The 26,030-nt window shown below is 41.1% G+C and overlaps 1 protein-coding gene across 1 annotated transcript; it reads left to right on the plus strand.

The window, feature by feature from the left end:
• Positions 1 to 15,341: 15,341 nt before the first annotated feature.
• Positions 15,342 to 18,652, plus strand: dlx4b (distal-less homeobox 4b). The gene is made up of 3 exons (XM_073490099.1): positions 15,342 to 15,663; positions 16,544 to 16,737; positions 18,392 to 18,652. The coding sequence occupies exons 1-3, from the start codon at positions 15,342 to 15,344 to the stop codon at positions 18,650 to 18,652; spliced, it is 777 nt and encodes a 258-aa protein (XP_073346200.1).
• The last annotated feature ends 7,378 nt before the right edge of the window (positions 18,653 to 26,030 follow it).

Raw genomic sequence — 26,030 nt, forward strand, 5'->3', positions numbered from 1 at the left:
ATAAGATAACGTCATCAGTCTTGATGTGGATTGCAGTAACACACCTGTATATGTCAGGACAGTCACTCCAAGTCTCCTGAAGGGTCAGTGTGCCTGCCCTCTGCTCTGTCCAGTTGCATACCTGAACTGACGCTGTAAGTAATAAAGCAGGACCTCCTTTGATCTGATGTCCCACCCAGAGGCTTCTCCCTCCGAGCAGACAGTACTCTAATTCATTACTGGACCTGCCTCTTCAAAGCTCAGCCACTCTGCACCGGGAAACTCTAAACGTAGGCCCCAGACAGGCTCTTTTAAACACCCACTCACCCCCTGGGCACTGAGGTGTTGGCTGGATGAGTCCACATAAGTCACGGTAGCCTGCACATATCCCCTCCTTAGCCCCGCAGCACCACACCTATCCCCCTCAGGTGACAGGTGGATTATTGGGCATTGGTATTTGTGGATTCTCCTGCCCGGTTATAAGCACGCCCGTTGACCGTGGGAAAATGACACTTAAGATTTACAGAGCTGTCATGCAAATTTATATCAAATTTATACAGTGAAGTCATTTCTGTATGTCAAGTTCAGACTGTGCACCAGTTTGAACTGAAGTCACATTATGAAGTAGACGACAACTTTAATGAGATAACTTTCTGGTAAAAATCAAAATAGATTCACCGCATCTCTTAGCATCCCTCATCCTTTTATCATGTGTATTCAAAGCATCACTTTTCACTGACATGTGTTTGATGTCGCAGTGTAATCCCTTGTTATGACCTCAAATGGGCTGACTGGCTGATTGGGCACTCAGGAGGCCATTAAGCCACTTGACCAAAGCACAAGTGGTTTGACTTGTTTGGGAAATGGGATCTGTTATAAAGTGTTTTGTGATTATTGCTGATCCCTAACAAAATTCATTTTGCCCATGCTTTTTGTTTCAGTATTCTCTGTCACAAATTAAGTGTTATTATTTAATATAAGTTATATACCTGTATTTAAAATCAGGGATGTTCCTGATTAAATGGAAGTTTAAAGGTACAATATGTAAGAACTGGCCACCTGTCAAATCCACACTCCAAACAAATATGCACCAACTGCTGCTAACTATAGCTGCTATTAGCTCAGTTGACGGTACAGCTAGTGATTGTAATAGCTGACGCTGCCTGGACCGGAAGCTCGGATAACGGGGGAATCTTTCACTTAGATTAGTCGATGAGTCTAAAAGTAAGAAAACTCAGGAAACAGACAAAATGTTGTAATGTGATCTCTATGAGGCAAGAATTAAGTGTCCCCTGTGGAGTTTTCTTGTAAATAAACAAATGTGTGTTTACATTTAGTGTTACTCACCAATACATGTGTCTTCTTAAGTCTTGAAAACATGCTAAATTCACTTTATTCCTCGTCCAACATTGCCAAAGCCATTTTTTTTAAAGGGGCGGCTGTGGCTCAGTGGGTAGAGCAGGTTCGAACCCCGGCTCCCCTGGGCGGAACTGAGCCACATGCCGAAGTATCTTTGAGCAAGATACTGAACCCCGAAATTGCTCCTGATGCGCAGTTGGCACCTTGTGGCAGCCTCTGCCGTCAGAGGGCCCTGCGATGAGCTGGCGACTCGTCCAGGGATATACCCTGGCCTCCGCCCATATGAACACTGGATTTGGCCCCAGTAAGCCCCGCAACCCCCTGAAAGGGGGGATAAAGCGGCAACATTCCCGCGACCCTCACGGATAAAGCGGTCAAGAAAATGAATGAACATGAACTGAACATTTTTTTTTTAGATATTTTAAGTTGTCCTTTGTTTACATCCATGTTTTCTTAGTCATTGTCTATGTTGCCGCATTTGTTTGCACATAATGCCACCAGTGGTCAATAGAATAGTGTGAAACTGATGGCAGACAGACGCAACTCATAAAAACATCGCTCCAATGCATTACTAGTGGTAAAAAAAAACTCCATATTGTACCTTTAACAAGCGTTTCTAACATTAGAAAGCAACATTTGTCCTAGAAGATATACAGGATGTAAGGATACATTTGCACTTACAACGAAGATGAACTTAAAGTACTGCACACCATTATTCAAGTCACCATTCAAACACTGATATGCTTTTTCATAACTTGATATGATGAAGAGCTGTTCACGCCTTGGGTGGTAAGACGCTGAAAGTGTCATAAAAACCTGCACATCTCAGCATCTCACTTTTCTTCCTCTCTGTCTCTCTGTCTCTTTCTCTCTGAGTCTGTTTACCCACCACTTGCCAAGTCTGATGTCAGCCCGCTCCACACAGGGTCCCCGAGCGAGTGTACAGTTTCTGTTTTGACACCCGTTCCTAATTACACATGTAAATGATTGATCACCTGGACTTGGCAGAGATGGCAGTCCTTGTTACATGATGGCTCTGCGATTATGTCCAAGTTCAGGACAGCCTCTGCTGCCGGGGAACAGTGGAAACGGATACCTGCGATGGCCCGAGAGCTGGGAGATTAAGTTCTGAGCACCCACCATTTGGACCAAAGACTCTTCCTATTAGCGGTCCTTGAGGAGCAAGCTGCACAGGTGCGGCTGGATATCTATGGCTCTTTGTTTGGTCTAATCCCACACAACTTAAACCAGAGATCACTGCCCGCACCTTTAAGCCGACCCTGCGACACCTGAGGGCCCTGGCCGCTGAAAGCAGAACTCAGCTACTTTTGTGAAATGTGATTTGGCTAATTGATTTTGGAGTGGCCGGTCTCGAGTGCTTGAGGGGAGAAAAGCACAGGGCTGGACTGTGATGGAAGCACGGTGTTTCCTACAGGTGGTGAAATGAACCTGCTCTCTCCTTTCAGGTACAAAATGAGGCTAAATACAAAATACAGACATCTCAGCTCAAATCGTTAGGAAAATAAACAGTGTTCTGAAAGCCAGGACCGTGTAATGGTTTGACAGATGGAGCGAGAAACTCTCTTTCCCGGTTCTGCCGGGCAACAGCTGTTGGTTTGTCTGTGCTTTGACTCAGGTATGGAGCCAATCTGAAGGCCAGGAGGGTTTTAACCCCAATCTTCTCTTCACAAACTGGCACACATGGGCTGTGCAGCTGCACTTCCCATTGATCTACTGGGCTGCCTGGATGGCTGGCTGGAGGGAGATAGATTGGAGGGGAAATGGCTTAATTGTCCTCACTCTCACTGCTGGAATGCAAATAGCTCTCCACCACTGGCCTCCTCTGTGAGGAGAGCCCCACGTTGAGAAACCAAGGTCCTATTTATTGTGGCGAAGAGTTTAAAAATGACCACATGGAGTTCTGGACACTGTTTTCCATCCTTTTGACACATCAGACAGGTCTTTTTCAATTTTTTAAATACATTTTACATTACCTGTTTTGTTTTTGCCCAGTAAAGAAAAATGGAGGCCTCACGGAGCGCCCCTACCATTCATCAGCCAGAGGTCAAACAGATAGACAGGTGAAGGGTCATGACTCATGTAGAAAAGGCGGGAGATGAAAGAGTTAAACACTGAGGCGTATGTATCCTGTCTGACTTTGATCTCTGCCTCAGGTAGCTCTTTCATAGCCATCAATCTTGCCCAGGAGCTGATGGGAGGCTGCTCCCTCTAAGGACGGGCGAGCTCAGACTGAGACTGTCTCCTCGCCTCGACAGAGCGCTTGGCATGCCACGTCAGACATGCCCACAACAACAAGAAGTCCAAAAGAAATCCTCAAAGGTGTTTCTCTTTTAATTTTCCACTTGGTCTAATTTAATTCTTGTCTTTATCAATTCCCTTTTTTTTTTAATTATCAAAAGAAACTGGTGATGTATGGCAAGAATGCAGGCGGGCAGGGAGGGCGTGTCCTGCTGCTGAGGTTCAAAGATGATATGAGCGAGTCCTCGGAGGCTTTGATGTTTCTTGGCAGGCTTCAGACAGCAACTGACAATCTGATGATCTGGGAGCGCAGGCCTTTTTAAATCCCCAGCCCGTCCTGGCCCCAGTCGTCTAGCCCTCCAGTGACAAACGCTTTAATATGACAAGGTTAAACACCTGAAGCACTGCAGCAAAATGGTCGCGACGCTGCCAGGGTCAAGGGAGCAAACATAAAACGCTGGGCGGCTTAGTGGTTTACTATGACTGTTCACTTATTCATGTTTGTTTTACACAACACGTCTCCTCTTCCTTTGTAGGTTTACTCTCAAGGAAGAAAATGTTTAAAAGTTGGCATTAATTGAAATGGAAATTAAAGCTGCTAGAAAAAAGTTTTGTGTTGCCAATGTACCACATGACTAAGTGTATGTCAAAGCCTTCCCTTGTATTTTACAATCTATAGAGAATTTATCTGATTGCATCTCCCTTCAGCTCTTGACACCTTTTTTTAAAGTCTTTGTTTTGTTTTTTCTAACCAGCAACTTTACTGTTTTGGTTCAGTCTCACCGCTCTCATCTGCATCTTCTTCAGTCACTGTTCACTACCTGTCCACCACCAAACAGTAGAGACAAAGTAAGCCACTAGCTGCAGTAGCATCTAGTGAGAAAGATATTTGTCTCAGGAGGTGGTGGAGACCAAAAATGGAGCTAAAAGAGAGTAAATGATGCACTTAAAGGTGCAGCATGTAAGAATTGGCCACCTGTCAAATTCATACTCAAAACAAATAGAGGGCAGCATATCACCAGAGTAACCACTAACTACTGCTAACTGAGGCTAGCTGGATAGCTTGCTAACTTTAGTAGATATCTCTGCAACACAATTCATAGACGTCATAATATAACTGCTATTTATTCACATTCTGTTTATAATAGTGGTTAATTTTTGAAGGTTTTCAACTAAGATTGTTTCATAAAGCCTCTTTAAAGTCAGCAGGTGGACACAAACATCACTCTTTCGTGAATGCTAATGTTGCTCTATAAATGCTGGATATGTAAACAGCTAAATAAGTTCGCTAACAACTTTGAAATATCAACTAACTGTCTCTTAATTTTATTGTCCCAAAATTCATATAAATACATATAATCGTGAGGAGCAAGCTTCTTAATTTGTTCAACATAACTTAATTTGTTCAACTAAAAAAGATAAAGGTTAAATGCACAGTATTTAATTTTTAAATAAAGAAATACATTATGGGAGTTGTTGTCTTCTTTGTTACCACTGCTGCTGATGAAAATCTGGCAGACATGACTTGAGCAGCAATGCTCAGGGATGTGATAATGTATTTAACATTTTATTCATGTTATGTTTAGTTACATTTTTCAACTTCCTGCCTCACTCTCAGACTCCAGACCAAATTAATTGTACTGTTACCTTGAGTAAAATTTCTGATTTTGTTGGGTTTGCTGGAACATTCTTGGGTAAAGTAAATACACAGCTCAACAAAATATATAACAAAAGTCTCGGCTTTTTAAGACATTGTAAAGCAGAAATGTTACACATTATATCTTTGATTGAAAAAAGATGCTAGAATTTTGGTTAAGTACCATATGTGTAAAGGTTAAAGGTCATTAAGTTTGTCATATCACTATTTTTTTTTTCTTAGAGAATAATGACGAGAAGCTGGGAAATCAAACCGTCACTTTCGATTTCTGCCACCTCACACATCCATTTTTTTGCTTACGTCATATGATTATTTATATTTGATTTCTAGATCAGAGTTTTCAGGGTTTTATATAAGCATATATTTTTTTTATTTTTTTTATTTTTTTTATTTTTAGTTGTAAGTAAGACCTATCAGTACTGGTGGATTCAGGGGTGCCCTTTTTATTTTTATTTCACCCCTGCCCCTCAAACATACTGAGTCTGCCCCTGGCTATCAGAGATATTTGTAAGTGTAAAAAGGAATCAGAAATCCCAGGAAAAACTGGAATCACTTCAATTACCTTAGGAGCCCTTGAATTTTTTTCTATCTCCAGAAAACTACCGCTAATCCATGATTCTTTCTTTATTGTTGTTTTTTTTTGTAGGTTTGTATTTACAGTTCACTCACTATGGAATTCTCCCATGTAACGTACTCCTGTGCTGCGTGATGTCAAGAAAAACAAATGATACATACAATGGACACATTTCTTAATATCAGCTTGCCAAGTTTCTCTCTGAGAGACGCTGTCATTTGATAGGCAGCGCGGTACAGGCCGGGTGCTGCAGGGCCATTGTGTCCTGTTGTAGGTCACAATGGAACTTAACACTTGACAGAGCTGGGGCTTGTTGTCAGGAGCTGAACTTGATCCTGTCAAGTTGTTCCTATTGAAGAGCTATAAAGAAAGGGCTTTGACCTCATGGCTGTGCACGCTTTATATCAGGCCAAATATTCATTTTCAATTCATGTACCATGAGAGAGGTGTTTGCAGAAAACCTGTTTTGCTTCTTTTCGAAACTTCTGTGTACCTACTGTCACTTAACCTGGCAACCCTTCCCGGATGACCCGTCCTGCCACCCAAACAGATGTCCTTGTCGCCCCCATCATCTCTGGCATCTCAAACCGACGCTTGCCTCGCACACTGACCACAAAAGGGGGTTCACGTTACCCAGAGGGGCAGGTAACTTCAGATGGATAATCCTCGGACCTGGTAAACCGGTCCTTTAACAGGACCGGCTGTCTTAACCTGGCAACTCTGAGCCGTGTGTCATTGTGTGTTGATTGGGTGTGCATGTGTGACTCCCTTGGGCAAGTCATAGTCCAGTATGTTCAGTATTTCCATCTCCTTCAGCCTGTCTGTCAGCTCTCTGAAAGCAGAGGGAAAACAAGAAATCACAAAAGCTCTTCTTTTTTTTCTTGTCCAAACATCTGCAGCTTGTTAAACCTATAGGCCTTTCTGCTCCCTTTATTGTGAATCTTTTTATTGTTTCTGGAGGATTTATGAACACATTGTCTGTGCTGGTTTCATACTTTATTTCCATCCCACACAGCCTCAGTGGATGTCTTTTGAAACGCTGTTCGGATGCCTCCTCTTATGCTTGTAAACAGATAGTTAACAGCTCATGGCAGCTCGTGACGCCACTCCCCCAGCTGTTTTGACCTCGGCTGAACTCATATGCCATCTTTTTCTCACACACACAGACAACTGTCTCTCCCCTCTTGTCTCCCCACTGATCCATGCCAGCCTCCTGCTTTTGTTTTCCTCCCAGCCTACCCCCCTGGTACATGGGGGCAAGATTTACAGTGGAAAAATATACTATATTTTTTTCCCCCCATGTTGAGCTGGTGTGTCTGGAATGTGTGTTTGGGCAGGATTTTGCGAGGAGTGTGAAAAAACAACAGAGCTGTAAACACCGAGGGTAGACCCAGACTGGCTTCTTTGTTCCAGATGTGGAGCAGGCTGCTCTCTATTAGCTATTAGCTCCAGCGTGTAACCCAATACACTGCCACTACTGTCCCAGCGCCTGTCCATCAGCTGAGCTCCCTGCTGCATCTGTGTGGACAGGTTGCTGCATCAATCTGCAGCATTCAATGAGAATAAACTGTATGTGTGTGTGTGTGTGTGTGTGTGTGTGTGTGTGTGTGTGTGTGTGTGTGTGTGTGTGTGTGTGTGTGTGTGTGTGTCAGCCCCCACAGACAGAATTGGTACCAAATGCGCAACCAGACGACTGAGGAGGAAGGTTAGAGAGAAAATATGATTTAGACATACGACTCTGTACAAATGAAGCCGTTTAAGTCAGATGAAGCCGAGCTCAGGTTGCACCAGATTCGCCGCTTAGACGCGTATTACAGCTAAAGGAGTCCAGATTTTTTTTTTTTTCTTCCACTGGATGCCAAGGCCTCTATATTCAACCAATAAATTAAAAGTTTAAGTCCAACAGTCAGCGGCAGTGGGCGATGTTGCTGTCATCCGCTGTCTGGCAACAATTATGCCAATGATGAATTCAGAGCTCGGGCCAAAAGACGAGACACGGTCCACTATTTCCCACGCGATAGTATCCACTGTGAGTCAGTCTGCTGGTGTGTTTTTTCGGTTATTATTATTATTATTATTATTATTATTATTATTATTATTATTATTATTGTTTTCTTCTTCCAGGATCGATTTTTCTCTCTCTCCTTCTCGTTTTCATTGCGCCAAAATGGTGCCAACTGTCGATTTAATTTTGCTTTTTTAAAATATGACTCTCACTTCTAATTGGCCAATAAAAGCCGCGCTCTGAAGACCGTTCCAGAACATTCCAGGTAAGCGGGGAGCACGTGGGGTGTGTGGAAGGTCATGCGCGAGGGCCTACTGTCTCACCGTGGATATAAATATTTTAAACGGAATTAATCATCAAGGATAAATGATTTTAAAAAATACAATCTATGTTTTTTTGTGTGTTCGACATTTTCCTTACAGTTGCAAAGGCAAACTTTCTTTTCATAATTTAAAGGGGCACTGTGTAGTTTTGGAGAAGAAATTAAAACTCTAAATGTTAATATTTACAATATTCATGAGGTAATAATAAAACTAAGAAATGCACATTTTTTCCATAACTGAGTAAACAAGCTGTTCTCAGAGGAAAATAAGGTCCCCAGAACACTGTTTGAAGCTAGAAAGGTGGCAGGGTCCGCCAAATATAAACAAAGTAAAACAGTATGAAACTGTGTTGTCCTTTAAGATCACTTTGTTTATCAGTCATGAGAACAAAGAGAGTTTGTTTATTTAGTTTGTAGTTTGTAAAGGTCTAATTTGTAGGAAAGTCTCATTCCTAACTCGTCAAATACCGATATTTTGGGAGTGTAGGTCGAGTCAGTGTTTGATGAGTTGGGAATTCTTATAAATTGGACCTTTGAATTAAATGTACAAAATTGTTTCGATGAAATATCGACCTTTCTTTTAGTTCCAACACGACTAGAAATTAATAATGGACATACAAATTTGTTTTAATTTAAACATCAAACTGTAGTTTTTTTAATTTGTCATATTATAGATTAAAAAATAGAAATATAGAAAGAAAATGAAAGAAAATGCAAGGTGATTAAAACAATCCAAGCTAGCTGTAAACATGAAAGTTTTCAACGAAATATTTTCACAACAACGCCTGCTAATGAATATTTTAAATCCAGTCTAATATTTACAGGCAAAAATGGAAAATATATACAATCCTTGCTTTGAAGCGGCACTATGCAGTTTTGGAGAAGAAATTCAAACTCAGACTTTTAATATTTACAGTATTAATGAGGTAATAATACAAACTCAGAAATATTTATGGTTTCCATAACTGAATAAACAAGCTGCTCTCAGAGGAAAATAAGGTCCCCAGAACACTGGTGGGTGGCAGGGTCCGCCAAATATAAACATAAAAAAAACCATAAAAGTAAAACAGTATGAATTGTGTTGTCCTTTAAGGTCAGTTTTTTTTATTGAGTTTATTCTGTCATCAAAACAAAGAGTTTGTTTATTTACTTTGTTTAGACCAAAAAACTTAATGTGGTTGATGTAGATCTTTCTCTTCCAATTAAAATTCCTTCATTGCACCTTTAAATATATTAATTTTGATAAGAAAAGGGAAATCATTTTCGGTTGACACATTTTTGGAAATTGGAAAGTCTCAATTAAATTTAAATGTTAACTAAAATTTGCATTAAAAAAAGAAAAAAAAAACAACAGACATGTTTTCCTATAAGTCCTCACCATAAAGCAATCCAGTTAAGGCTGTGACAACACGGTCCAAACTTCTCACCTTAAAGCCAGTAAGTCCACAATAATAACATGCAATTATAGCTAATGGTTAAAATTTTTTTTACATAAACAGTCATCAACACACCAATCCAGTTTATTGCAGGCGATTATTTCATGTAATAAAATCAGAATAAAGAGATTATTCAAGATCAATTACACAACAACAAATAATTACAATAATAATAACGCAACAAACATTTTAATATTCCTTTCAGCTGAGCCAGTGCGTAACATTTTAATCTGTATGTGCCAACAAACTTCACACATGACTGATGATGATCATGTGACACCGGTGAACTCTCTGGGCCCTCAGAGGCTGCCAGCACACGCACAACACACACATACAAATATCAGCAGCAATGTGGCTGCACTTGAGGAATGAGACGCCGACCGTGCAGATATGAGTGTTCCTGTGTGACGGCGCCTGGAGGAGAGATTAGGCCGTTCATCCTCCTTGCACTGCTCCGGCTCCTCCTCTGATCCCCTTCTCTTTCCTGAGGCGGAAAACAGTCAGAGAAAAACATAAATCCCATTGTTTGTGTTGGCTTTGTTGATGCAAAAAAGGATCTGCAGTTGTAATGACAGACACCTGCTCACAGGGAGGAGAAAGCAAAAACTTGTCTAGTCAGAATATTTTGGGTAGAATATTTGCATCTAAAAGTACAAAAACAAACCCAAAAACTAATTTGTAACCGTGATGAAAATGTCCAGTTTCCATCTGTATAAACGAGCAAAAGTGGGTGATGTTTTGAGATGTCTTCACGCTTCTCACGCCTTTGATTCTGTGATGAATATCTGCAGGGATAATTGTGTGAAACCACACCTCAGCTCCGGCCCCATCATATCTGCTGAAATGGGACATGTGGGCCTTGATTCCTGTCTATTATGTGGTGAGCTGAGCCCTGCGATAATAAATCCTGGCATCCTGTCGGGGTCGTGGACTGTCAGTCTGAGTCGACGGGCCTCGGCTCGGGCCCCAGCAACAGAGGGTTACTTGTAAAACATGATGTGCCAGCGGGGAAGATCACAGCCTCTGCAGTTGCCTGGGAATGTGCTCTCGGTTTGTACACAAAGAATGCTGTCACTCTGCATCAGAGCTGCATGATGGACAAACTTATGTGTGTGTGTGTGTGTGTGTGTGTGTGTGAGAGAGAGAAAACACACACCTATGTCGGACACACCTCTGCAGACGCATGCCCATGTGTAGACGCCAGTGAGTCTGGGTTGCATTCAGGAAAGTGACTGTTTTTAACATCATCCCTTTGCGTGTATTAGGCAGAGCCATGGCGAGGCCTCGTCCCTGCCCTATGACTGCAGGGCTCGCCTTTGTTCTTCAGCACTAATACAGACATAATTACAAGCCTTAAAGAGCCTCCTCACCTCTCTCTCTCTCTCTCTCTCTCTCTCTCATACACCTCTTGTTCTTGCATGGTTTTGACAGATATGCACATCCAGGACTCAATCCTCTTGCCTTCAGCTCCTCTAGAGAGCTGCACACACACACACACACACACACACACACACACACACACACACACACACACACACACACACACTTGCCTGTGTGCATTCTGTGTCATCCATCTGCAAAAAAAAGTGTGACCTTTCTGTGCACGAAGCGTGCTTTTCCCACCTGCTCCTACAGCGACAAAAATGTCACTGGGTTACAACTACAAATGCCACAATGCAGCAGTAAATTCCTAATAAACACAACCACAGTGCTGCATTCTCTCATGATATCATCTCCCAGTGAGGATTTACAGCTGCTGTGAGGTCACAAACTCGCACCCGCAATGTGAAACTGGCCTCTCATCTCGGCAGTTTTTGTGTTTTTTTTATTGTGACTGAAATTTTTACCATGATAATAATTTGTGGCTGGCTGCTCGGCTGAGGCCTGTGGGTAATCGGGAAGCGGTCCAGAGCCCCAGCAGGCCTTCAGTGCTGCTGGCTTCCCAGTAGTTGCAGGCAGGGTATAGGACATGACCAAAATGACGGGGTTGGACAGCGACTCAGCACCACGCTCAACCCACCAAACACGTCTCTGTTTATAATTTGACTGTAGCTCACATATGACTCAGCCGAGGTGAAATCTGTGTACTGTAACACACACTGACTCCATTAGACTTTATTTAAAATGGAGCCTTGCAGTGGCAGGAAATCCACTCGTGTACTCTGCTCGACAGTGAGGCTGGAATATAGTCTCTGTGCCTGTGGTTGCCATTTTCTCCACCCTTATATCCACATGCACCTTGTGTGTTTTGCTGACTCTGCAGTCTGCACATACAGCCCTGCCCTCTTATTTAATAAGCTCTGACATTAAGTTAGAAATAATATGATTGACATGTGGGCTGAGTATTTCTGTTTCATCAGACATCCTTCTTCTGTCTAGTTCAGGTTTTTTCTTTTTTTAAATGTGTTACTGAATATATCTCCTAGTGCACTGGTGCTGATTTGTAGTTAGAGTGTAACTGTACATCAGCAAGCTGCTAATTAAGCCCATTTATACAAAACTTTATAATTAGATTAAAAAGTTTAGTTTAGGTGAAAACGTTCATGAATGAATTTAAATGATCAACAGAATGGGAATGAACAGCAGTTTTGACATTATGATGTTTATGTATTGTGTTGCAGAGATATCTACTTATGTTAGCATGCTAACAAGCTAGCCCTAGCCCGTCCCGGTCCAGAGCTCCTGTACTAGCGGTGTAAACACTAACACTCCCCTGGTCCCGGAGCTCCCAGTCCAAACTGCTAGCTGCATGACTAACTGAGCTAACTAGCAGCGGCGAGTTAGCGGTCAATCTGGTGATATGCTGCATTTGTTTTGAGCGTGAATTTGACAGGATACATTGTGCCTTTAAGTAAAAATTAATTTAATTTAATGCAGGGTGTGTTTTGAATTCCTGTTGCTCGCTATTAACAAACGATGAAGTTGCAACAACTTTTACAGAACAGGAAGTCTCTGCAGCAGCTGAGCAAAACCACTCAAAACATCATTCATCTACAGCATCAGTGATATCGGTGAAGTGTCTGCAAGTGTGAGCCCAAAGGATAGACAGGATACACCCACCTCAGACACAGTGTGTTCACCCTGCTGCTGCCTGACAAGAGATACAGAAGTATCCACTTCTATTGTATGTGTACAGTGTTCTGCTTTCACACAGACTGAGCAAATACAAGGGTCTGAAAATGTGTTTTTTACGTAACTGCAATCCAGCTAACTTAGTCACATATAAACAGTGATGTAATGTAACTCAGTACATTTACTCAAGTACTGTACTTAAGTACAACTTTGAGGTATTTCCATTTTCTGCTACTTTATACTTCCTCTCCATTTTAGAGGCAAATATCGTGCTTTGTACTCTGCCATATTTATTTGATAACTGTAGATAGTACAACACCCACCCCAGCCACAGTCTGTTCACCCTGCTGCTGTCTGACAAGAAATACAGGGGTATCCACTACCACTACCACTATATTTTTCTGACTTGATTATTCTTATTTCTTAGATATTCCCTATAGTTTTTTTGTTTTTTGTATGTATAGCTGAGGGAATTACAAGCAGTAATGTCATTACACTGTCTTGTGTTGCATATTGATAATTAAATTCATCTTGAACCTTTAATCTGTATGTGATTCATTCACACCTAATAGATCACAAGTTAAGAACTGTTAACTCACAGTTACCTCATGCATGAATTGATGTGCATCAAGTTAGCTGGATTTAGGTTACCTTAAAGTTTATTTATGTCTCTGTAGTTATGTTTAAATGTTTGATCTAAAAGAGAATCTTCATATTTCTATGAGAACAGTCACGGTTCTGACTCAAGTTTAATGTAACTTGAATCCAGCTAACTTGCCGGTAACTTAACGGTGATGAAATGTACCTAAGTGCATTTACTCAAGTACTGTTCTTAAGTACAATTTTGAGGTGTTTTTACTTTACTTGAGTTTTTCCATTTCCTGCCACTTTTTACTTCCACTAGCCTACATTTGAGAGGCAAATATTGTGCTTTCTTTTTCTCCACTATATTTATTTGGTCACTAGTTACTTTGCAGATTACAAATTGTGTCTGCAATTGGATAAACGTGTCTGATTCCAATAATTGGAAAAAATTGGTTAGCCCCTGTACAGTATATACATACATGTAAATAAAAGAAGAATCTAATTTTACTTGTACTTTTGACACTTAACTACATTTATTGCCAGATAATAACTTTTGATACACAAGTTCTTTTAATATGAGATGATTTAACTCAAGTACTATTCATATGTGTGACATTCACTTTTTACCAAAGTAATATTTAAGCATGATATCTACTTTTACTCAACTGTGATACTTCTCACAATACTGTATATTAATAAATGCATGAAGTAACTGTGCACTAATCACATTAATGAATCGTAACTTTAACGGGGAGCAGCAGGGATTCGTGACACATCCTGCATTAAATCATCAGGAGTCGTGCATTAGTTCATCAGTACTTCCGTTTATGATTTGTACCCCGAATATAAACTTTACTGTATGTGTTGAAAGGCTGATGAGGAGCGTTAAATGAGCGGTAAAAATGTGCCAGCTGAGCTCCAAAAGCTTAAATACTTATGTAATGCTGCGTGGAGACAGTGTAAACAGCCCCGCGTCTGCAGACTGTAAAAATGGATTTGATTGATGTGGTTCAGATTTTTTTTTTCTGCACGAAACGTCCATAAATTCTGTCCGACGGTAAAAATGTGAAGGCTTGCAGACTAAATTACAGAATTACTTTTTTTCTTTTTGTGTCAGAAACTCTCTGTAAAGCGTTCATCAGTGCCACGACGGACATGTCTATTTTAGAGCACTGTTGAAAATAAAGAAAAAATAACCTGTTTGTCGCCTGTTCGATTCAGTGGAAACACTGTTCAGAATAAACCTGCAGAATTATTAGATTATTAACTATTTTGGGAGAGAATTAAACGCATGGACTATATGGACCAAACAATATAAAATCTTATTTTATTTGAGGTCTCACTTTTATTTAGACTGTCTGTACTCCAGCATCAGCCTCTGCACTTGTCAATAACCTTTATATCAGCTCATAAAAGAACATTAGGCGTATTTTCCCGCTTAATTATCGAACCTCGCCTCTTAAAACTCAACCAAACTGTCGCGATAACAAATCAAATTTTCGCTCAAAGTAAACAGATTTTATTCACCAAAATTTCCCACGTGTTAAAAATCTCCCAGGGTAGGTTATACATAATGCAAAATAATAAAATTACAGGCAATATTAATTTGATTTAATTTGATTTTTATGACAACTTTATTTAAACAAAGACTACAATCATGTCTCCACATCTAACCAAAAGAGAGATTATTTCATAATCCGTGGAAGGAGGTCCCTGCCGAGCTGCATCCTCTATCATATGTTAATGAAGTTAATGGTGGAGCTCCAGTGACAGCTGGCCGCTGAACACCAATCAGAGAGCTCGCAGATGGAAGGCAGTTATGTTTGAGGCTCTGCAGGCAGGAGGTGTTTGAAGAACCATGTCAGCTCCTCCAGTGATGTAAAGAAGGATCCCTTTCGCTTTTATTCCTATTTGTTTTTTGCCTCCTAAACGCGTGTGAACATGCGAACTGTCACTTCTCACTGCCGGGAACTTTCTTTCGCGAGCGATGCTTCGGACTTAAGAGTGGATTTGCTCCAACTTTTCCTCGCTGCCCGGCAGAGCTCATGAGAGCCTCTTCAGAGCGACGGCTTTATGGACTCGCGTATTAGCTAATGATGTCTATGGGTTTCATGCCTGACAGTCTGAATGCCTCAGATCCCTCCAAATCGGCCTTTCTAGAGTTTGGCCACGGACACCCGGCGCACCAGCAGCACTCCTCCGGACTCTCTCACATTTACCCGGTTCACGGCTTGCACGCTGCCGGGCACTCCCAGCATGAAAGTCCTTTCCCCGGCAGCGCGTCCTATGGCCGCTCTCTGGGCTACGCCTACCCCGGCGCGGTGAGCTCTCACCCCCCGTCTGCTTACATGTCCTACCAGCACAGCAATCACAGCAACAGCAGCAGCCTGGCCCACAGCAGATTAGAGCAGACAGGTATGTGAGAAGGTCAAAGAGATTGTTGTATCATTAATGGCTATAAAATTCTGGTTTTGCGTCATGGTTGAGCGCAATTACGCACAGGGCGCCAATTTCCCTGACATCTGCCTCGTGAGAAAAACACCTAATTTTAAGATCGAATACGTAAACAAAAATAAATCAAAATTTTTTGTCATAAATATATAATGTTTTATCCTGAAGGTTGACGCCATGAGGCTTGTTCTAACTCAATCCACTAATGTCCAAACAAGGCCCGCAGCGCTCAGCCGCTGCTCCCTCCCTCTTCACACGTTATATGATGACGGCACATGCTGCCATTAATTTTATTGACCATAATTTTCTGCGGGTGAGTCCAATTATGGCCCGTGTAGCCTGGGCCTACTTCAGGATCTCGGTTTTTTAGCCTCATTGTTAGCGCACAATAACAAAAATGGCAGCTCTTTCATCTCTGTGGGAGTTTGTCTCATTGGTTGAATTAAATATAATTCTGATGGTGTTAAGTGTAAAGATAATATCATGATCCAGTGAATGACTCACTAAAACACTGAGTCCAAAATACAATATAATTGATTTAATAAAAGTATAATTAGAGCATTTATGATCATAAGATTTGGTGTTTATAAGACAAAAACGCATGAACTTAATTTTGGCTTTCAGGCCCTTTAGATGTTTGTCCACAGCATGCAGTGCAGGCCCTCAGCGGCACCGTCTGACGCTGCAGCTCCGGTTTCTACTCCTATATTTCTCAGTTGAGATGTTAGTTTCTTTTAATTTTTTTTGGGAGACCAGGAAAAAGCTGCTCAAATACGACCTCTCTCTGTTTCGACCTCTAGAAATTATAAATCAAATGACTGAACATCCTTCTTGTTCTCCACAGATCGCGACAAGTCCACGGTGATCGAAAGCAGGGACCTTCGTCTAAATGGCAAAGGGAAGAAAATCCGGAAGCCTCGGACCATCTACTCCAGCCTGCAGCTGCAGGCTCTGCACCAGCGCTTCCAGCAGACCCAGTACTTGGCCTTACCGGAGCGCGCCGACCTGGCGGCCAAACTGGGACTCACCCAGACTCAGGTGGGCCTTGAAGTCAGGGAAAACACAGGGTTCTAATGTGGAAAATATAAACACTAATATGAGCTTATTATTGCTCGAGGAGGTTATTATTATTCAGCCTTTAGCCAAAAATATCAGGCCTGTAATATGTTGCATTCAGTGACTCTGCTGGGCTGACATGATACATTTAAAGGTCTTGAATTAAGATAAATATCAGAGGAGAGAAAGTGGATGTTGGAGCCTCTTATCTGCTGTGTTATGAGGGATCACGGCGCTCCTGGAGATCAAATGTGAAAACAGAACTGTTGTGATTTGTAACTCGATCCTTTAATGCAAGGCTTATTTACTGTGCTTAATTTCGTGGCTGCATTTCCTTTGTCAGCTCAGGTCCTTGAAGTGCTCTCAGTAACCGCAGTTACAAAATACAATCACAGGTCAGCTGTGTGGGAACAGTTTGTAATGGAAGATACATTATGTAATTAAACCAGGGGATTTATTTATTTACTTATTTATTTATTTAGTCCAGGTAACCGCTCATTAACGCAAAGACATGACCTATCTTCTTCTGCACTTCTTTGGGATGTATATTCACGCGCATTTTGCGTACGAAATGTTGAGACAGTTTTAATATTTACAATATTAATGAGGTAATAATACAAACTCAGAAATATTAATTTTTTTCCACGAGTGAATAAACAAGCTGTTCTCAGAGGAAAATAAGGTCCCCAGAACACTGTTTGAAGCTAGAAAGGTGGCAGGGTCCGCCACATATAAACAAAGTAAAACAGTATGAAGTTGTCCTTTAAGGTCAGTTTGTTAATTCAGTCATAAAAAACAAAGATAGTTTGTTTATTTTGTTTGTTTTGGCATAAAAAAATCAGTCAATAAAGATCTTAAAATGTCTCCCCCAAACTACATAATGCTCCTTTAACTTATAAAATAAACCAACGACAGTTTGATCTTCATCCACATTAGTGCACAACATGAAACCCTTGATATATCGAAATGGGCAGTTTGGAAATAATTTCACTATTTTGGAGACCAACAGGTGCACGTGTTGCTGTCAGTTTATTCCAAAATGTGACAAAAACGAGGTCATCATGTGTCGCTTTGCTCGTTTTCTCACAGATGAACACATGGATCGCCTCTGTCATCTGAGCTGCTCCCCCTTTATCTCAACAACTCTCCGCCTTTCGTGCTCAGATGTTTACTGAGTGATTCATTGGGTTTCTTGGAGCATTCACGCCATTGTTCTGGTGTAAAAATAGACATCTTACTCAGAATCAGCAGAAATTTTCGGTGACCCACCGCAGCGCGCTTTTTATTCCGCAATATTTTTAATCTCCTGTCACACTCATGCACCATTGGTCTCATAAAACGGCGAACAATGAGAGGGCTCTGTTTTAAAGGATTACAAGTGCCACTCAACCGTGAGGCTGAGCGGCTAACAATGCGCCAGTAGTAGGGCTGGGATTTGCAAACACAACAGAGAAAAGATGAGAGTTATGAGGAGTTTTCCCTTTTATTGCTCCCAAATGTTCAACATCGGGCCAATTCTGAAAAGCGCACTGGGTTTAATTTGACGGAAATATGCTCATAAAGGCCCTTATTACATTTATATTACTGCTGATTGTTAACCACAGTGACAATTATGTGCTTTTTCTCTTCTCTTTAGGTGAAAATATGGTTTCAGAATAAGCGCTCCAAGTATAAAAAGATCATGAAGCATGGCAGCGGATCAGAGGGTGAGCATCTCCACAGCACCAGCTCCATCTCGCCCTGCTCGCCCGGGCTGCCCCAGCTCTGGGAGGTCTCCATGGCGAACAAAGGGGCCCAAATGCACCCAAACAATTACATGAACAGTTTTGGTCACTGGTATCCAAACCACCACCACCACCCTCACCAGGACGCGATGCCCAGGCCTCAGATGATGTGAGTGGATTGTTGTTCGGTGCTCGGGAGCTTCGGGCCACGCTGATCCCAGGGCCTCGTGTTTGTGTTTAATAGGACTTTCATGTGTTTCGTGTGCGTTTTCAGTTCAGTTCAGACACCAAATATATTTTTTAGATTTGTTCTGATGTCAAAGCAGACTTCACGGTGCACGGCCGCATCTCACTGAAATGTGGACTTACTGTGTGCAGTTTAACAAGAGACTGGATAAAGGAATTTTAAAGAATATACTGTGTGCGTGCGTTTGTTTAATCAGAAGTAAGAGTTTCAGCTGCAAGGTCCAACACATCTCTGAGCTGTTGGAATGACTTTATTATGAATAATGTCTTGTGGGACAGGTGTGTTTAGGGTGCTGCTTCCAAAAATAAAAAAAAACAAACAGATGAGCGTGTGATTGTGTTCACCATACTGTGAGAGAGCCGCAGGAGTCTAGATTAATGGTAACCGGACTCAAAATGAGACTCTAATGAACTTAAGCGTCCCTGAACTGCGGATAAAATACAACATTTCGAGAGTTTCATATATTATATTGGATGTTTAATGAGCTTTGTTAACCTCCAAAGCTCAGCCGACAGTATAATTAATAGCTGGGGATGTCTTTCGTCCTTCAGCACTCCTGCGCTGCGACGAAAAGCTGCAGATCTGTTTGGATTTCAAGAGATTTGCCGAAACATCTGAGGATTTATTCCTATTCATTGGTTTCTTATATCTCATTCACTGTGGATCTCAGTTTAGGATACTTATTTTAATGTAAAGCCAACAAGACACCCATGGCTGAAAGGAAAAAATAGTTCTCAGCAGGGTGAACCAAAGAGATGGCACCTTTACGCACGGTGGTTGTGTCACTTTTACGCGCTCGCAAATGGGCTCAGACGACACGCCTTCCAAATTGTTTCTTTAATTTTGACAATCAGAAACAATCAGACAGTTTCATATTTAACATCAAGACATTTTTTAAAAAATATTTAGGCTACCTTTTCTGCATTCTCTACAACAAATCTATTTTTTAAATCGATAAAACGACCCATATCCGCTGTCTGCTTTTAACGAATCCCTCTTTTTTCACCAGAGGGGGACACATGCCGTGCAAGTTAGCATTTAAACGATACTTTCCTTCAGTCAATCAGAAAGCTCGCCGGTTGTCACAGTGAAATGACGAATGGCCGTGCCATCCCTCCAATAAACTGCGCCTGATTTATAGTCGTCTGCACTGATTTGCACGTACTGGCGCTTACACTGTTTAAACACAGAGAATTAAGTTATTTATATCCGTACAAACACATCCAACGATCTTGGCTGATGCTCTTGATTAAATGGGGTGTCGAGCTCTGGTTAATGAAGGCGAGCAGTGCGTAAAAGAAACATCCAATTACTCCTTTCTTTTTTTTTTTTTATCTTTTTCATTCGTCACCTCGCTTTCTCGGCTGTCTGGCAAACATTAGATTCAATTTGTCTTATGTCACACACACACACACACACACACACACACACGCACACACACACACACACACACACACACACACACACACACACACAGGAGTTGGAAAAATAACCCACTAATCACAAGTACAGTTTTTGTGGAGCTATTTTCTCCTAATATTACTTGTACATCAGCATTTCATTACAGGTGTAGCTCTTCATGGGTGATGTCATTTCAAAGGTCATGACGTCAAATCATCAGGAGTCTTTCACGCCGAGTGCTTAAACAGATGCCGTTTAGCACGATGCATGCAAAAAAATGTTTAGTATTAGCTTTAACCATGTCAAATATAGTAGTTGAACTTTAAATTCGCATTTTTCTCTATGAGGTTTGGTGAAGCTGTTCTTTGTAAGATTAAAAACATGCTGTTTGATTACACAAAAGCCACTCAGGGTGCTCACACATGTTATTGCATTCAAAAGCTGCATGTCATACCCACTTCTACACATTCAAGCTGCTACGTCACCAGTCATACAGCCAGGCTACATGTCTTACCTTGAGAGGTGCAGCCTCGTTCAGGAGCTCTACAGCCTGCTGTGGTGTCTCTGTGAAGAACAAAGCCACATCAGAGCCCCGTGTTTTCACTCCTCCGAGCTGATTTTCTCACATAACGACACGCATTGTGTTACATTAACATCTCCTTCTTTACGCACACACACACACACACACATATATACACCCTCGTGCCCTTTCCCTCATTCCCTCATTCCTGATGATTATGTGCCTTGTTAAACACGCGGGCCCTGGGAAAGAAGAGGCGAGAACTGCTCGACCAAGTGACGGGGCATCAGGGAAAATTATAGGCAATTTCACATCTCCAGATTAGAATAATGGCTCGTGGAGTTGGACAGACAGAGTAGGGCCTTTCAAACGGACTGGGGGGGGAGCAATTATCACGCAGGCTGGATTGAAGGGAGAGTGAAAAGGCTCCAAGCGCAGAGGAGGGGGACGGAGATGGGTTGAAGGGCAATGATAAAGAAAAGTCTGACTGTATCAACGCCGAATTATCAGATACGAGGTGTCTGATGGGTTTTAATTGCAGGATAGCAATAAGAGGGAACATAGCTTGTTATTAAACCCCAGTCGGTTTGAATGGGCGAATGGCAAAGCAGGTATCTCGGGTGATTATTGTTATTAACTTGAGCGATCTGACATGTCGGATAATTGTGAGCAGCTTCACTGTTGGAGAGGATGAATGCTAGATTTGGGTTTCATCTGAGGGAAGACGGCACACACACACACACACACACACACACACACACACACACACACACTGGGAGATTTAAAGATGGATACAGTTTGTTTTCTTCGGTTTTGTTTTTTTACGCCGAGTGCTTAAACAGATGCTTCTTAGCACAATGAATGCAAAAAATGCTTACTTTTATTTTTAGTCACATCAAATATATCAGTTGAACTTTAAATTAGCATTTTTCTCTATGAGGTTTGGTGCAGCTGCTATTTTTAAGATAAAAACATGCACTTTGATTACAGAAAAGACACAAATCACCACCCACTTCTCATGACATTCAGTGCTACGTCTCACACACACAAACACACACTGAATACAGCTTGTTTTCTGTTCTTATACATCATTTACAGTTTTCGGTGTGTGTTATTCTTTGCTGGATCTCGTATTTCGAGGCATCATGTCAAGGTGAGCTCATGCAGCAGCGGAGAAAGGTTTTTATCAGGATGTGATGATGGGCTGTGAGGCATCAGCAGCTACAGCAGCCCGGCCGCTGGCCTGAGGTCAGCCAGGGTTCACGAGTCCACAGCTGTCAAAGATGCCTCTCTGCCTTCATTTCATCCCAGTTTGCACCAAAATGGAGACAGTGAGTGATCTTAATGCAGCCGAGGCTCGGTTCAGAGTGTTGGACAGCTGCTGGGAGTCTTTCCGTGCGTGCATTTCGACCTCCATCTCAACCCATATCGCTGCACCCCAGAGACAAGCGCTGACACCGCACTGTTGACTGTTGCAGGAGGAGGAGGAGGAGAGGCCCGGGCACCAGCTCTATTTAGGGTGCTGTGATGTTGTGCCACGCAGGATCACATTCAAGTTCAGCAGTTCACCTCCATGGCTACTTACACTTGTTAATGTTTGGAGATGACATATATGGACACGTCTGACAGCCCACACACACAAGCGCAGGCAGCCTGTGCAGCGAACACACGTTTGTCTTCGGCGCAAATGCTTCCCCCTGACAACCGCAGCCGGCCGAGGGGCCACACATGCTGAGGGAGCCGCCGAGGGCAGCTCACATGTACTCGTGATGAGATTTCATTGATATTAAAAGGCAATAGTAATCATGTCGCTTTTGTCAAGTCAGCACAGCGCTCTGACGCGATGAGTGAGGCCGTAGACAACTGGTGTTGGGTTCAGGGGAATAAACTTTCAGAGCAGTGCTGCGTTTAATGTTTCGTGTCAAAATATTGGAGGAATGTGTGTGAAGTCCAGTGTGAAATATGTAAAGTGCTTTTTAGGAAGAAAGAAAGAAAGAAAGAAAGAAAGAAAGAAAGAAAGAAAGAAAGAAAGAAAGAAAAAAAGAAAGAAATGTTTGATTCTTAATCTGAAATAACTTTAATAACAAATAAAGTTATTGAGTTCAAAAACAAGGAAGAAATAAGACATTCTGTGGAAATATAGAATTATTGATACTATAACAGACTGTATGAAGGAAACTATTAGAAAAAAAGTGCTAAAAAGGCTTAAAATAAACAAATGTGTTGGAAATATTAGTTAATATCTGTTAATTTGGCTTTTTACAGTTTTTCATTCATTTAAAGGGGCGCTGTGTAGTTTTGGAGAAGAAATTAAAACTCCGAATTTTAATATGTACAATATTAATGAGGTAATAAAAAATATATAAATAAACTAATAAAATAAACAAGGTGTTCTCAGAGGAAAATAAGGTCCACAGAACACTGTTTGAAGCTAGAAAAGTGGCAGGGTCCGCCAAATATAAACAAAGTAAAACAGTATGAAATTGTGTTGTCATTTAAGGTCAGTTTGTTTTTCAGTTTATTCAGTCATGAAAACAAAGGGAGTTTGTTCATATAGTTTGTTTAGGCATTAAAAAAAAATCAATCTTTCTCCTCTGAATAAAATGTCTTCCCCAAAACTACATAGTGCACCTTTAACATCCCTAAAACGTGTAGCTACATATAGGCTGACCAACATTTCCATTTGCAATAATCCCAGTGTATTTACCAGCCATAAGGACTCATATATAAAATAATAATAAAATAAAACGTGTTTTTTTATGATATATATTTTATTCCTGTAGGTAAGTCTACCTTAAGAATGCTAATGTGAACGAACCTCTATCCATAATTATATTGAAAAAAAGTCACATCATATGATCATTAGTAATATATTAATAGAGTGTAAAATAGAGTGAAACTTAATTTTCTTGATTCAAGCAAATTGTGAAGGATTAAATTTAAGAAAAAGTCAAATGTGAGACCTGATGGTTCAAGATGAACATCTTTAAATCCACGTTTTAAGGCTGCAGTATTCTGGAATTATCGTAATGACACACTTGTGCAATAAAGTTTTATACAATAACACCTTTAGTCCTGAGCGCATGCCATTCTGGTTACCAACAGCGGTAGACAAAGGTTATACAACCACTATAAAGCCGTGGGTACATTTTATCTCAGTGCGTAATGGCGCCTTGGTGGTCCATGTGGGGGGGTGGGGGGGGATCGGCAGTAGTATCTCCATCATGTATTCTTCTCTGTAGCATATTTAATAATGCATGTGGCCAAACTGAGACTGTTGTCGGCTGTCATTAGTTATTAGCTGGTTTTTACTATCACTGTCTCGTTGTCTCTGTCATAACAGTCATTATGTGAGCGGTTGTCATGTTTACCTCTCAGCTACTCAATAACACAGTTCTCCCCAGGTTTCACATGTGTCACAGTCGCTCCCATTAAGCCGTTTCATCACCTTGGAAAGCTTTTCGCCTACATTCTTTAAAAAAAAAAAAAAAAAAAGATGCATGTTTTACCATAAATTGCGGAACATATTGGGTACAAAGTGCGTCATCACATGGAATAATGGATGACCGCTGAGCTCAGGTGTAAAAAAAAAAAAAAAAAAAAAACAGCTTATCAGCGGCCAACTGCAACAGAGTCAAATCCAAAGTCTGCAGCGAAACACTCACAACATGAAAAGGGCCTTGTGTTTTCTTATACCTTCAATATTTGGCAGCGTTTCCATCCATCCCGCTGCGCGCCTGTGTGTGCGCGCAAGAGAGAGAGATCCCCTTCGGCAAAAGACTGGCTTCACCCACGCACACCCCCACCCCCACCCTCTCTGCCTGTGTGTGTGTGTGTGTGTGTGTGTGTGTGTGTGTGTGTGTGTGTGTGTGTGTGTGTGTGTGTGTGGAGCGCGCGCTGAATTCTCTCTTGTTATCTGGCAGCAGAATCGTAATAAAACCGAGAGACTCCAACATGTCTGCTTGTGTGTCGCCTCCTACTGCAGCGCTTTGCACGCAGCTCACAGCAACCCCAAACAGAGGGAGTCAGTTCACTGCGCTGCCAGGGCAGAGGGTGGGGTGTTTAAATATTTGGGTCAGTGAGATAAATAACCTCTCCGATGAGTAAATAAGGAGGTTAATTAACAAAGAAATAATTTGTCGTTGGCGTTAAAATAATGCCGCTCTGCTGGCTTTAAGAAATTCAGTCGAATAAACTAAAAAATCTAAAATTGTTGACATGACATAAAGAAATTAAGTCAAGCCAACAAGGGGTGGTTATTTTGACAGTCCTGAGCATTTTTCTGGACAATTAAATGTCATGTCATGAATGGATTGTAGTTTAGAGTACACTGTAAATTTGAAAACTAACCCTTTTTTTTAAAGTCTGGAAACCGATTATCTCAGAATTACCAGGTAGACTATAACATTTAAAGGCGCACTATGTGGTTTTGGGGAAGACATTTTAAGATCTTCATTGACTGATTTTTTTTTTTTATGTCTAGACAAGCTAAATAAACAAACTCTCTTTGTCTTCACAACTGAATAAACTGAATAAACACACTGATCTTAAAGGACAACACAGTTTCATACTGTTTTACTTTGTTTATATTTGGCAGACCCTGCCACCTTTCTAGCTTCAAACAGTGTTCTGGAGACCTTATTTTCCTCTGAGAACAGCTTGTTTATTCAGTTATGGAAAAAAATGTTTGTATTATTACCTCAATAATATTGTAAACATTAAAATTCTGACTTTTAATTTCTTCTCCAGAACCACATATTGCCCCTTTAAGTTGCACGAGCTAAAAAGTTTTAACAACTTAAAATTATTAGTCAGCTTTACTTGGTATTTTTGAGGTAATCGCTTTCCTCGATAAAGTCACTTTGCTAGAATTCACAGTGTAGGGAGCGCGGGTTCTTGTTGGTTTCCGGTCAGATTTCTGGACAAACCTAAAATTAAAAATGGATTAAGTGCATTTAATTGTAATATGAACAGAACTTTTCTTTTCTTTTCTTTTCTTTTCTTTTAAACTGTCGCCTACCACAAAAATGTATGTTTTCAAGTGGAGGAGTAATTATCCCTATTTATAAAGTGCGTGGATTACAATTAAATATCTATTTTTGAAAGTTTACGAACAAGAATTGTGAATAAACCTGCACATTTTAACAAAGTAAAGTTATCTAGATTCAAAGTGAGTGACCTGAATAATTTATCTGATTCATAAAGATTGTTCAAACAGGTGAAAATGATGCGTAACAAGGAAAAAATATATATACTTTTTTCTGTCTTTGCTTCAAGAAACATTTCCTGCGCTTTTAAAGGCAAACTTGCGTGGACCTTACAGACCCTTTAATTATCATGTCCGCACAGTAGCCTGTTCATAAAGGGGCTTAGACACACAACA

The sequence above is a fragment of the Pagrus major genome, chromosome 20 (assembly GCF_040436345.1).
Source record: "Pagrus major chromosome 20, Pma_NU_1.0".
Classification (NCBI taxonomy): Eukaryota; Metazoa; Chordata; class Actinopteri; order Spariformes; family Sparidae; genus Pagrus; species Pagrus major.